This window comes from Geotrypetes seraphini, chromosome 6 (assembly GCF_902459505.1).
Source record: "Geotrypetes seraphini chromosome 6, aGeoSer1.1, whole genome shotgun sequence".
Taxonomy (NCBI): Eukaryota; Metazoa; Chordata; class Amphibia; order Gymnophiona; family Dermophiidae; genus Geotrypetes; species Geotrypetes seraphini.
The window spans coordinates 227,630,032-227,643,604 of NC_047089.1; the positions used below are offsets into that span (position 1 = coordinate 227,630,032).

General features: G+C 42.1%; 1 protein-coding gene across 1 annotated transcript in view; it reads left to right on the plus strand.

Moving 5' to 3' along the window:
- Nucleotides 1–669: 669 nt before the first annotated feature.
- Nucleotides 670–13,573, plus strand: part of SOD1 (superoxide dismutase 1) — a 32,596-nt gene continuing 19,692 nt past the window's right edge. The window contains exons 1-2 of the mRNA XM_033949903.1: nucleotides 670–872; nucleotides 10,920–11,010. Coding sequence (XP_033805794.1) covers nucleotides 801–872; nucleotides 10,920–11,010 — 163 coding nt within the window. The 5' untranslated portion in view covers nucleotides 670–800. The remainder of the gene's footprint in view (nucleotides 873–10,919; nucleotides 11,011–13,573) is intronic.

Consider the following 13,573-nt stretch of genomic DNA (forward strand, 5'->3'; position numbering starts at 1 on the left):
CATGTCCTCCTTTTGAGGACGTGTCCGGGGGTCTGGATGGCTTTTCAAAACTAAACTAAACTAAACCTTAGGTTTGTATACCGCACCACCATTTTGTCTGAGTTTTGAAAAGCTTTCCTTTGCGCAGTAGTGGGTCTGCGCATGTGCGGATGTCCTGCCTGACAAGCGCAGGCAGCAATGGTTGGGGCTGGGCTGGGATTGGTGATGGGGCGGGACCAGGGTGTGACAGGGTGGGGATGGGTGGGCCTGGGGGCAGACGGAAAATTTGGTAACCTTCCCCTCCCATGGAGTCCATTGGCTATTACTACGATGGACTTGGAAGAATCCACTGCTTATTTCTGGGATAGAGGCATAAATCAGTTTTATTCTTTTAGGATCTCGGCCAGGGCCACTGTTAGAAACAAGATCTGGGGCATGTATGATAGACCTTTTAGTCTGCCCCAGTACGATAAGCTTATGTTCTTGACTATGCTAATAACTCATGGCTCTCTAACACGCCTCCAATTACAAAACTCACAAGATTGCGTCTGGATCCTTGAGAAGCACCTACAGCGGTCCAGGGCGGAAACCAAGCCCGACCAATCACGGAGCGCGTTCCTTCAGCACCGCCCTGCAGCTCCCTCCGCCAAGGAGCAGACCTGTGGCAAAGTGGGCGGTGCACAGTCTTCCCCACTCATCGTGGAAAGAACTTTCCCAGTTGGATAAACGTTTCGCCGCTGATTGGTTATGAGGCGCGTGCGTCCAACAGACGTCGGGGCGATTTTTAAACCAGGTTGCGCAGGCGCTTGGAGTTGGTGAAGATGGCGTCTAAGGCTGTGTGCGTGCTGAAAGGGTCGGGCGAAGTGCAAGGCACCGTGCACTTTGTGAACGAGGCAAGCGAGCAACGGCTTTCCCGCCTTCTTTTCTTTCTGTGCTCCCTGTTGTCTGCGGTAGTTAACATTCTAGTCGCCACTGTGGGTGATGCGCTTTAGAGCTGCTTCTGGCGTCGAGGGGCCGTTGGTGATACCCCGCAGTGTTGCCGCACGCGTAGGGGGAGGGGGAGGGGGGGAAGCTCGGGGGCTCGAGCGTCGCCCGGTATTGAGAAAACTCTTTGACTGTGGTCAGGGAGGAGAAATTTCCATTGGGCTTCGCACCCCCCCCCCAATCGGTTGGAAAAAGGCGGTTCCTATGGCTGCACTAAGGGCTTCTTTTATAAAGGTGCGTTAGAGCCTTAATGTGCGGAATAGCGCGCGCTAGCCGCTATCGCCTCCTCTTGAGCAGGCGGTAGTTTGCTAATCCGGTGCGTGCACTACAAACGCTAGCGCACCTTTGTAGAAGGAGCCCTAAATGTCCTTTATTAAGCGCAAGTCTCTTTTTCTTTTTTCTGGAGTGGGTTCATATGTGCTGCTACTGCTACTATTATTAATTATTTCTGTAGCGCTGCACAGAGTCACAAAGAAGAAGAAAGCAGTCCCTTCAAGGAAGAGCTTACAATCTAAACAGGCAAGAAATTTGGCCCCAAATTAATAATTTATTAGAAAATCATGTTGGACTATCATATGATGCAATGAGAACACAAAGTCCGATTTCTGCTGATAATAATAAACTTTTATTAATTTTAACAGGGGTAGCCATACAGCAAATTACTCAGAACTGGAAGGATTACACTAAATTGAATTACACTTTTTGGTGGAATTCAATTTGTCATATATATAAAATGGAAAAAGTATTGGCATTACAACAAGGTTATATTAACAAATTTAATAAAATATGGAGACCATTGACAATTTATTCCACTGATCAGATATAATAACACATGTATAGAACATATAGAAGGGGTAGGGAGGGAAAACTATTGTAATATTAATATGATATAAATTCTGAAAAAGGGTTTATTTAATTCACATTGTAAGAAAATTTAATGATAATTTCAAGTGTTTTTTTGTATAATTGAATGTATTACATGTATTTCACTTGATGTAAGAATTTAAAAAAAAGAATAAAAAATATTTATACAAAAAAAAATAAACAGGCAAGAAAGAGAGTGTGATGCAGTGGTTAGATCAACAGCCTCGGCACCCAGGGTGGGGTAAAATGCGGACCTTGCGGATCTAAAACCGCAGGTTCTTAAAAATCTGAGGTCCCTGCCACTTTTAGCCTCAACATAGGTTATGTTTCGACAGACAGACCTCTGACACTTTAGCGCCGATGGATCCTAATGCTTTTCCCTCCCTATGCTGAGACTAAAAGTGGAAACATTAGGATCCATCGGCGCTAAAGCGTCATAGAGGTCTATCGGAGCTATAACGTATGCTGAAACTAAAAGTGCCCAGATTTTTGCAGATGTGAAGTTCAGATCCGTGAGGTTAGATGGACTGCAGACCTTTGCACACACTTTTTTTTTTTTAAACCCCATCTATTTGCCAACCAGTGTCATATCGCGGGGGCTCTCGGAATTGGCGCGGAGGGAGAGATCTGGACGAAGGGACGATTGAGCTAATTAGCAAAAGTGACAGTGCACCTCCTCCCTCCTTAGCCATTAGGGAAGGCAGAACTGGGGGCCAGAGCTGGGGAAAGCAGTGGAATAAGCTAAAAGGCAGACCTGTCAATAAATGACGGAAGATTTTTAAAGATGCGTGGTTTTTAGATCTGTGAGATACTCGTTTGACCCCTTCCCTCAGCACCCTTAGGTTGTGGGTTCAAAACCCCGCACTGCTCTCTGTGACCCCAGGCAAGTCATTTAATTCTCCACTGCCCCTGAAACACTCTTAACATAACAAATACCTTCTACTCCTTAACTTCTCTTGAATTCACCAGTGATCTTCCATTGTAACCCACCATTTATAACTATTTTGTAATCCGCCTTGAACCGCAAGGTAATGGCGGAATAGAAATCTCTAATGTAATTAGATAGATTGTGAGCCCACCAGGACAGATAGGGAAAATGCTTGAAGTTCCTGTAAAAGATATGTAAACTGCTGAGAACTCTGTAAGATTCAGTGGCATATCAAATTTGAATAAACAAACAAACAGGATGTCATGGATACACAATCAGCTGGCTGGGTTGGAGGGCAGAGGAATAGGGTTAAGGATTGAAAGTTGTATCAAAAAGGTGGGTTTTCAGTCTGCTTTTAAACAAGGGAAGGGGCTTTGACGGACAAACTCGGGTAACTTATTCCAGGCATTGGGGGGAGGGGGGGAGCTCATGCTAAGCTTACACGTTCTCGTGATGCATGCATCGGGGTTAAAATTAATTCCTTAAGTGACTGGCTCGTCTTGTTCTGTGTTCGCTGATTTTGTTAGCGATGCGTTGGCAGCGCTAAGTATTTTTGGCATTGTGTCCTTCGTTAGGTAGACTTGGTTACAAAAAATTGATTGAAATTAGAGAATGACACTAGGACAAATTTTCCCCCATCCCCATGGGACCTCATTTTCCTGTCCCTGTAAGTTTTGTCCCCGTCCCTTCCCCAATCCTGCAAGCTCTTTCCTCATCTGCACGAGCCTCAAACACTTTAAAATCATAAGCGCTCGAGGCTTGTGCGGTTAAGACAGAGCTTGCAGGAATGGGACAGGGACATAACTTGCGGGGGATGGGGAAATTGAGTTCCGACGGGGACAAGAACATAAGAAATGCCTTCACCGGATCAGACCGAGGTCCATCTTGTCCGGCGATCCGCGCACGCGGCGGCCCATTTAAGTACTCTTAAGAACAAACTTGTCCTTGTGTCATTCTGTAGTCGAAATATTTTGATTTTCCCACTTGAGTAATAAGGGGGGGCAACTGTCCCCTAATACGTACCAGCCAGCTCTGAATTTTGGTTGGGATGTGGAGTAACATACTCTGTGCTAGTATTTGAGGCTTGTGCAAATGAGAGCAGAGCTTACGGGATGGAGATAGATTCCGTGGGGACAAACTTGTCCCCATGTCAGTACTTTTGTGACTTTACTTCTGGGAGTGACAGTCTTCTAGATGCATGAATTATACAAAAGAACAGATTTATTTCCAATTTGCTCCACAGCTAAAGAGCGAAAAAAAAATAAAAAAAGGTAGAGCTAGTTTTCAAGCGTATATGCGTTGGTTCCAACTAGTACATGCGTAGTTAAAACAACTTCACATACAGTACTTGAAACCATTAAAAGTTAGCCCAAAACTGTTAATAGAACATTGAGGCTAGTCAAAAGAATTACTGTATATTTTATGGTAGTTACATGGCACTTGATGGGGGAAAAATTTTACAGGGTTGGTTATTTGGCATAGAGTGCTGGCTGTAGTCGCCTTATACGCTGGAGCTCTCGGGTTGAACCAGAAAGGGTTTACTGGTAAGCTGTATATTTGTAGCTAGTTTCTGGCTAGGCCCTATGGAAGTTTTTTCAAAGACTATTATTCTACTGAACTTGAGTGCATTGTGTGTTCCTTGCTAGCTTAAACAGATGTACTTGACATTAGTGTGTGAAAAGTGCTGTGTCATTGCTGCTATAGCTCTTAAGGGGTTGGTCTCTGGCAATAAGCCATAATTCATATCTGCTGAACAGAGCATGTTTTCTTGCAATGAGTGTGCAGTTAATCTCCTTTCTAACCAGCAGAGCAGGATTAACCCTTTGGTGGGTCCTTAGCAACCAGAGTAGATTGAAGGCCCCTACAATATTATGAGCACATATAAAACATCTGTAAACGTGCGAGCATATTAACCTTTGTATTTAATTACATCACATCAATGTGGAGGCTTAAATATACACCCAGAAATTAGTAAGTAGTCTTTTCCCTTTAGCATCCAGGGCTCCTATTTGGCTACCATCTGTGCCTATAGCTGATTATGCATTTTATAATGGACCAATGGGGATCTGAAAACCCCAGGGTTGTAATAGCTAATGACATCATATTCAAATATTAATGTAGAGACTCCAAGAGGGTGCTAATATATAATTCCAGCTGACGGGGATGTCTGACAATGCTGCCTCTTGTGCTTTTCGGGTTGATAAGTACATAACTTTGTCTAGGTGCAGGGACAGAAAGCAAACCCATCCCTACTGGGAATCGAACCTGGCCCTATAAACTTCAGAAGTGGCTATTTCATTTAATTATGCTACTGAATTAAACACTCTGGTAGAGACCCACTTACAAATAAGCAAAGACACTTTATTAATTTGAAAATAATAATTGGGAAGAATACATATTTTATAAACAGGTCTCCGCCAGAGTCTCTAATGTAAATATAAAATATAAATACTCAGCTGATGAGGACCCCAAGCTGTCAGTTGAGGACTTCATCTAACGGTGGCCAGGGGTCCCTTTTGCCAAGCTTGGCAGGCAGCAGTATCAATCCTGAGTCTCAGATGCTGACACGTCAGTGGCTCAGGGTTGCTGCCAGTGAATGCTGCGCTTGGTGGAGAGGGTCTTTGGAGGAGGTATTCAGCTGGCAGTACTTGGGGATCCCCCACCAGCCAAAGCAAGGATCAGCAAGTACTTCAGCACTGGAGAAATAAAACCAGAAACAATTTCCTTTTCTTTTGAACACAATACAAAGACATCTGCTGTATACATTTCCCAAAGCTAACATATTTCAGTCAATAAATTCTTTTTTTTGCCTTTGTTATCTGGAAATTTATTTTTTCCATCACCATATTCATTTCTTCCTCTCATCTTTCTCTTCCCCATGCATCTGTACCTCGCTCCTCTCCCTCCCTATGCCCAAAAATTATCCTCTTTCTTCCATTCCTTATGTGCACCATCTCTTTCACTCATACACTCATGTCCAACAATTCTCCCTCTCTATTTCCACTTCCACCTCAGCATCTTTCCCTCCCTCCATCCTGTGTCCCAAGTTCGTGCCCCCTCCCTTCTTTGTGTGTCCCAATTTGTGCCCCCTTCCTCCTTCCAGCCTTTGTTCCAAGTTCGTGCCTCTCCCATGTCCCAACAAGTTCTTCCCCCCCCCCTCTCCCCTGGTCCAACTACTTTGGTGCCCTCCTCCCGCAAGACAATCTTCACTGGCTCCCGGTCCATCTCAGGATTCACTTTAAATGTGCATGTATTTTAAAATTCTATATGGCATCATCATCCCTCTTATTCCTTTATTATGGAATGCTTATAAATTCTCCTATGCAAGAGGCACCCAACAATTCAAACTCTCCCTTTCTTCAGTGAAAAGAATCAAGAACTTCCGTCAATCCTTGGTCTTCAAACTATTTCAACTATGGCGTGAACTTCCTCTTACCTTAAGGGGTCCTGATCCTTTCAACTCTTTCGCAAACCTTTAAAAACTTGTTTTTTACTTGCTAAACACTTTGGAAATCGGGCACATTAATACTTTTTGATTTGTTATTTTTGGTTTTTCTTTGTTTTTCTTTTAGTCTCTGTTAACAGAGTTGAGCTCCATTTTGGTTGATGACCCGGTATACAAAGCTAAGTTTTAGTTTAGTTTACTATACTGGAGCCATCCAGGTCAGCCACCTCCTTCTTGCCTTCCAGCCATGCTTCTTCGCAGGGCCATGGGCCCTGCTTGCTGTATGTGGCTGACCTGGAAGCCTTCTCTCTGATTAGAGAATGACACGGTGGTTGTTGCCCATGGCTAGCCGCGGGTAACCCGCCGAAACGGTGACAAAAAAATGGTCACCGAGAGTACGGGGACAAGGCCATTCACCGCCCCGTGGAGCGATGAATGGTTTTGTCTCTGCAATTAAAGGAGTAAGCACGTGCGGTGAATGAGTGTGCGATCCGGCAGCCCCCTCTCTCCTGCCGGCCATGCATCTCCCTCCCTTTCCCTTATCTTATCTTCATGGAGATTTCTATAAGGCTATGCGTTGTATTGCAGCCGGAGCCTTGAAGTCACGTGTGGCTGCTGGAAAAGTCTCCTCTGATGCAACTTCCTGTTTCCAGTTGCATCGGAGGAGACTTTTCCAGCAGCCAATGAGACGTATTGCAGCCAGAGCCTTGAAGTCACAACGCATAGCCTTATAGAAATCGCCACGAAGATAAAGGAGGGAGATGGAACGGCCGGCAGGAGGGAACTGCTAGGCCACGCGAAGGGTGCGGGGGGGGGATGGAGAGGAGAAGACGCTGAAGCAGTCTGAAGGGAATTGGGGCAGAAAGAGTGGGGAGAAGATGCTGGGAAATGAGGCAGAGAGAGTGGGGAGAAGAGGATAGATTAAGAATATTTGAATTGCTATCCCCTTTTGACTCTTCCCTATCAATCTCCCCTGCCTTGTCTCCTTACCTCCCCAATCCCATCCACTTTGGTTAACTCCATCTACGTAAAGAACAATCTTCTCTCTAGGTTTGCGGGGGTGGGGCGGTGACAGGGATCGAGCTGACAGGGACAAATTTTTTCCCCGTGTCATTCTCTATCTCTGATGTTAGTTCTGATGTTGGAGGGAAGGTTTCTAGGTCAGCTACTGACGGCGTGCTTGGAGCGCTGCATGCTGCTTGGTGGAGGGGCGAATGTGGCTGGAAGGCAGAAAAAGGGAGGGGCACAGGTACTGGAGCCCCTCGAGGTGCCTCCAACCCTGTGGAATCCCTTGGGGGGGGGTCCCCTATGGCTTCTGTGGAATTCCATCATCCCCATTCCCATGCAGCTCTAGTCTAGACAGAGCTGGATTAAGGCATATTTGCCTGAACCTTTAAGCCTTAGTATTTACCTATGCTAAATAGTTAAATCTGGATACTCTTAACATGACCCTCTGGTTTGTAGCAAGGTGATCTTAATCTTTTCTTAAGTCCTGTTTTGCACAGACATTAATAAATCCAGTGGGGTTCTCCCTCCCCCCATTGCAGTTTAACCCTTAGTGAATGACGTACTGAGGTAGGATCTTGATTTACTGCTGTTAATGTTGACACCAAACTTTCATAAGAAACAAGCTGATAATTCACATTTATGAAATTTATGCATTACAGTCTAGGTCTCGCGTACTTGGAGCTTGATTGTATGACTTATCATGATTTGTGGCATCTACATTGGCTGTAGCTATCAAAACTATGTTCCTGGGGAGTTCTCTCTCTGCCTGTGAGGATTAAGGAACTTGGCACCAAACCCTGCTGGTATGCAAGGAAGACCTTCTCTCCTGTAACTCTTTACCCACACAGCCTGCTAGCAGTTAAGTGGCCTACATGCATCAGTGGACAAGAGATGCATTCTTGACTTCTGCCCCTATGAAGGGGGGGAGGAGGTGAAAACCAGGGATCAGGAAGCTGCAACCCTGCATAGAGGAGGTGCAGCTGTGCTTCCCTGTCTGTCACTCAGAACCAGTGCTGCAACCTGCATAAGGAGGTGCTTGGGCCATTGCTAGCCTGCAGCTGTGGGACTTGCAACTAGCAAGCAGTGGAATGTACTCTGTGTCAGTCCATTGTCTAGTGTGGAAGACACTGTTGGAAACTTAAGTGATTGACGGTTCTTGTAACCATCTGGAATAATGAGAAGAAATGAACATATCAAGAAAGCATTGAATATTTATCCAAACCTTCCTACTGATGGATAACGAAATTACCCCCCCCCCCCGAGTAGTAATTGGGTACTTCATTTATCACCCAAGCTTCAATAAGGTATGCTAAGGATTGTCTGGGCACTAATTACTTAGAAATTGTTCAATCGCCCTCTTTGGAAGGGATCAGCTCATGTGACTTAAAACCAGCTCTCCTTTTGTATCCAGCAAATTTTTTCACCATAAAAGTTGTTGTGGTAAAAGAAAAAACGATAAGTCATATACTCGAACGGGGCTAAAATAAAATCAAGCACATTCTATTTTGATGATTAATACAATATTTCAACTGGCTTGCTTCACATAATCTCTCCTCGGTAGATTATCCCACATTAGGTCCCACATTTTTTTTTTTTTTTAGTATTGTAAACCGTCTAGGTACAAGTTGATAGACGGCATATAAAGTATAGAATAAACTTCAAGTTTTAACAGACAATAGGTTCTCCTGTGTGATTGTGAAAATTCTTCCTGAATTAGCAGGAGGCAATTTCTGACCTTTGTCTTTGTAAATATGCATACAGATAACCAGTGCAACTTTCACAGTTCTATTCTGTTTTATTTCTCCATTTATATCCCGCTTTAAACCAAAGTGGGTCACAATAAAACACATAATATAAGACAAATTAACTATCATAAAAATCAAATGTACAATAATCATCTCAAAAACTTTAAACAATGTATTATCTTTCATACAAAGGTAAAACTATTATTACTAGGGATAAATGCTAACTTGTTTTATGAAATATATTTGACTATAGTATTTGTCAGAGCATTGTGGTTTTCAGCTATTAAGTTTATTCTTCATCTGTTTCAAAAGTTGACAAGAAATTGAAGTACCAGAGACCTCAGTCCAATGTGTTTTTTTTTTTTTTTGGAGGGCAGTTGAGTTTTTTTTTTTTCAGGATTTCATCAATGAATATGAACGAGATCTATTTGCATGTACTGCCATCATATGCAAATAAACCTTCTGCATATTCATTGTAGAAATCCACAAATGCAACAGAGTGGTTGACCTTGAGGACCAACTTTGAGCACCTTTTGGGATAACCCAGGGTGGTGCCTCTTGTGGTAACTGCTGTTTTGTTTTGAGATGTTTGTCTTGGCCCATCACAATAAGGCCACCTTTTCCTGCAGAGCTGAAGACAAAAACTTAGAAATTTCAGTCCAGGGTTCCTACTACTGCTTTCTCAAGTATACTGTACATCTAACAGTTAGTTTTGCTATTTATACAATCATTAATGGGAGATCTAGGCAGTTTACAAAGAAAAATAGAAAAAAATGAGGTGGTGGAAGGAGACCTAGGTTACAATGCAGAATCAATGTAGGGGAGGGTTGGGGACACTTTTGTTGTATCTCTTTTAAGATACAAAAGGAGGCTTCTCATCCTTTGCCAGAGGCAGCATATTCTATAAGGGTGAGGATGTTGACTGAGGCCCCAATGCTCAAAAGTTTTATGTGCCAGTAAGACTCGTTAAAGCAGTCTTACTGGTACAGAAGCACAACTTTTGATGCACAAAATGGTTGTCGGTGACTGCTACTGATCTTCGTAGCAGCCACCAAGAACCCTATGCAAATGCATTGCAAGGAGCTCTTTAGAACAATGTGTAAGTAGTTCTCAAATTTGAGCATAGAGAACCAGTAGGGGTTGGTTTATTTTTGTCTTGATTATTCAGAACTTGGAGATGCAAGCAATAAGTTTTTTATCAAATTTTAGCTTGATGGCTGTACTTATGTAGCAGAAACTAAGCTTTGCAATCCAGATCATTAGCAGTGTTCAACTCCTGGGAGATGAGAAGGGGATGCTTTGGACTCCATTGCTACATGGGGAGACCATGATGCTAAGGATCCATTTCTACTGGTTTTCAAAGGGAGCTGTGGTCGTTTTTAAAAAAAAATTCTTTATTCATTTTATAATTCACAACAAGTGTACAGTAAATATCAAACAATTAGAATACAATATCACTTGAAAATCTACCATATCATACAACAAAAAGATATAACCCCACCCCCTCCCACTTCCATATACAACAAAAAATATACCACATGAATATAATATCTTATCATTCATATATATTATTAATAGAAATCCAACCCCCCCGATCCACATGTAAGAATTAAAAATTGGGAAAAGTGTAAATTATTCATTATAATAATTTTAAAATGGCCCCTACACATCCTTAGATTTATTATAGTAACCTTTTTGAACTGCCAACGCTCTTTCCATTTTAAACACATGGCATACTGAATTCTACTAGAAACAATAATTCAACCTTGTACAATCTTTCCAGTTATACGTTATTTGTTGAATGGCAACTTTCTAACTACAAAAAACTTATTGCAGTGATTGGGCTATAGGAGGGAGATAGACTGCTAGTCTAGGTCTTATTGTTTCCTGAAGCTTTGGGGCTACTTGGATTTTGCTGCAATTTTAAAGAATAGTAATGACTCTTTTTGATCTTTTTCATTTATAGGGTCAGTCAGTAAATGTCGAAGGCTGTATTACAGGATTGACTCCAGGGAAGCATGGTTTTCATGTCCATGCGTTTGGTGACAATACTAATGGTACAGATTTTTTTTCTATTTACTTTTTGGGCATAGGATTAGATCACCTGATATCAAATTCCATTAGTACTGCAATGACATTATGCAACATTTAAGGTGTATAATGGCCATCCATCGTTTCGGGAAATACTGAAGTGCAAGCCCTAAGCTAAAGTGGGTGTAAAGTATCCTATTGCAGCTCTTTTGCTTGGCTGCATTTCCCAAGATAAGTCCCATGGTAAAGGGATTTATAACACCATTCAGATTGCATTCTCTCCTGCACCAATGGATTTGTCACTCCCTTCAATACCATTAGTTAAACCTGTTGCTTTTGTGTTAGTTCTTGCTCTTAGTCATATATACTACAGCTGTACCAAAGTGCATTTTATTATTCAGCCAAATACAAATTATGGGCATTGAGCTTTAGCATAACAAAAAAACAAACCAAAGTGAAATCTGAGATCCAAGTAGGATATAGTAGTGTTTCTCAACTCTGTTCTGGAGTACCCCCTTGCCAGTCAGGTTTTCAGGATATCCACAGTGAATATGCATAAACTTGATTTGCATAAACTGCCTTCATTATATGCAAATTCCTTTCATGCATATTTATTGTGCCTTTCAATTGCCAATATAACTCGGTGAGTTCAATAGTGCTTGACCATTCAGAGGAGTCCTTGTTTTTCAGTATAAAGCCTGAGGAGATTTCAGTGAGGAAATCTATAAGGACTGTTTAGTGAAGCTGTAAGCTATCTAGTAAAGCTGTAGACAGCACAATAATAGCTGACCAAAATCCCAAGAAGCCACGCCTTGCATGTAGTATGCCACCTATATAAATAGATAAAGGAGTCTGAGTCAAGTTTTATGTACTGACTCCATAGCCCTGCTTCCATGTTATTAGTAAGTAGTGTAGATGTGAACAGCTTTTGCCCATTATCCTCTACAATTTTGTAGAAAATTTAGAAAAAGCAATATGGTGAAATGACAGATCAATGTAACTCCTTGACTTACCAATAAATAAGAATGCTCCACTTATTTAAACTATAGGCACTACCTCCAATGGAAGAAACGTCCTTCAGACGGGACGCTGGTAAGAACAGAAAAGCAAGCCAAGCAACACAAGTGGGGAAGTGACATTTAACAAAGCCCTGAAGAAACAGCTATACGCTGTGAAACGTTGGCTAACATGTTTCATCTTCACAGTTTACAGGCTGCAAACGATCTCAGTCCTGCATAAATAGAGTAGTGGTAGCAGCACACTCCTTCTGGAAGTTTTTTGCCGATGATGTGGGTGGAGGAGGTTTGAGCATTTTTTGATCTGCCTTAATACCTGAGGCTTTTTCTTCCGTTGGAAGTAGTGCCTATAGTTTAAATAAGTGGAGCATTCTTATTTATTGTCGTTTGTTTATCCAGTTCCACTTTTTCCAAATAGATTAATATTTTCTACTCCTTTACATACCTACATGCTCGTTTATCAGCCCTGAATCGTACAGGTGCATTTGCAGATGGAGAGGGAGTCGGGAGCTAAAATGCACTTGTTTTTAGTGTATTAATGTTTTGCTACTACATGAGGTTAAGTTGACGTATTAATCGGGCCTTGCAGGTCTGTACGTGTTCTCAAACAAAGGATTACTGGCTGAATCTGATACAGATATTCCCTGCAGTGGCCTTCTACAGTGGGTGGATGGTATCTTTGTGCCTTGCTTTCTCCACCCTGTTCAGTGTTTGGCTGCTGCAGTTGAGTGTTTTAAAACAGTCAACTCATCAACATATGTGTCCTGACAAGTATCGGTAAGAGTTGCCCTGCCAACTTCACCTTGAATCTTACCTGCCCTGTTCTGCCTATTTGCTTAAGGTAGTTAATCTGGTTTTATTTACACTAATTTTGTATCTTTCAAGGAGGCAAAATGTTGCTTCTTATCCTTTGTTCTAGATCAGGGGTGTCAAAGTCCCTCCTCGGCCGCAATCCAGTCAAGTTTTCATGATTTCCCCAATGAATATGAATGAGATCTATTTGCATGCACTGCTTTCATTGTATGCTAATAGATCTCATGCATATTCATTGGGGAAATCATGAAAACCCGACTGGATTGCGGCCCTCGGAGAGACTTTGATCTAGATAGTAAACATGCTCACTTGCAGTTCTAGATAGTTCATCATGCTCACTTACAGTTGCTATTGTGCATACTTCTTTTCCATCCTTGGAGGGGGCGAGGGTAGGATGTAACTTTCTCCCTATTAATCCTGCCCCTTCCTTTTAGTGGAGGTAGAAAAATATTGACTTTTTTTTAGATTTTCCCCAATAAAGCAGTGTATGATGACAGAGAATGAAATAGAATAACACCACCAAAAAGATATTCACAAAAACTGACCAAACCAGGGACTAATTAGATAGGGATTCTTATCACCTGAAAACTCTGACTGCTATGCAGCTGTCATAGGAAAAACATCCTTGGTCCACAAAAACTCCGTTTTAATATTTCAAATTTCTCTGACCGTTTCTCAAAGACATATCACTATAAATTTTCAAACAAAAATAGAAAACCAGCACTTATCTTTTAGAGATACTCTTTCCTCTGGTATTGGT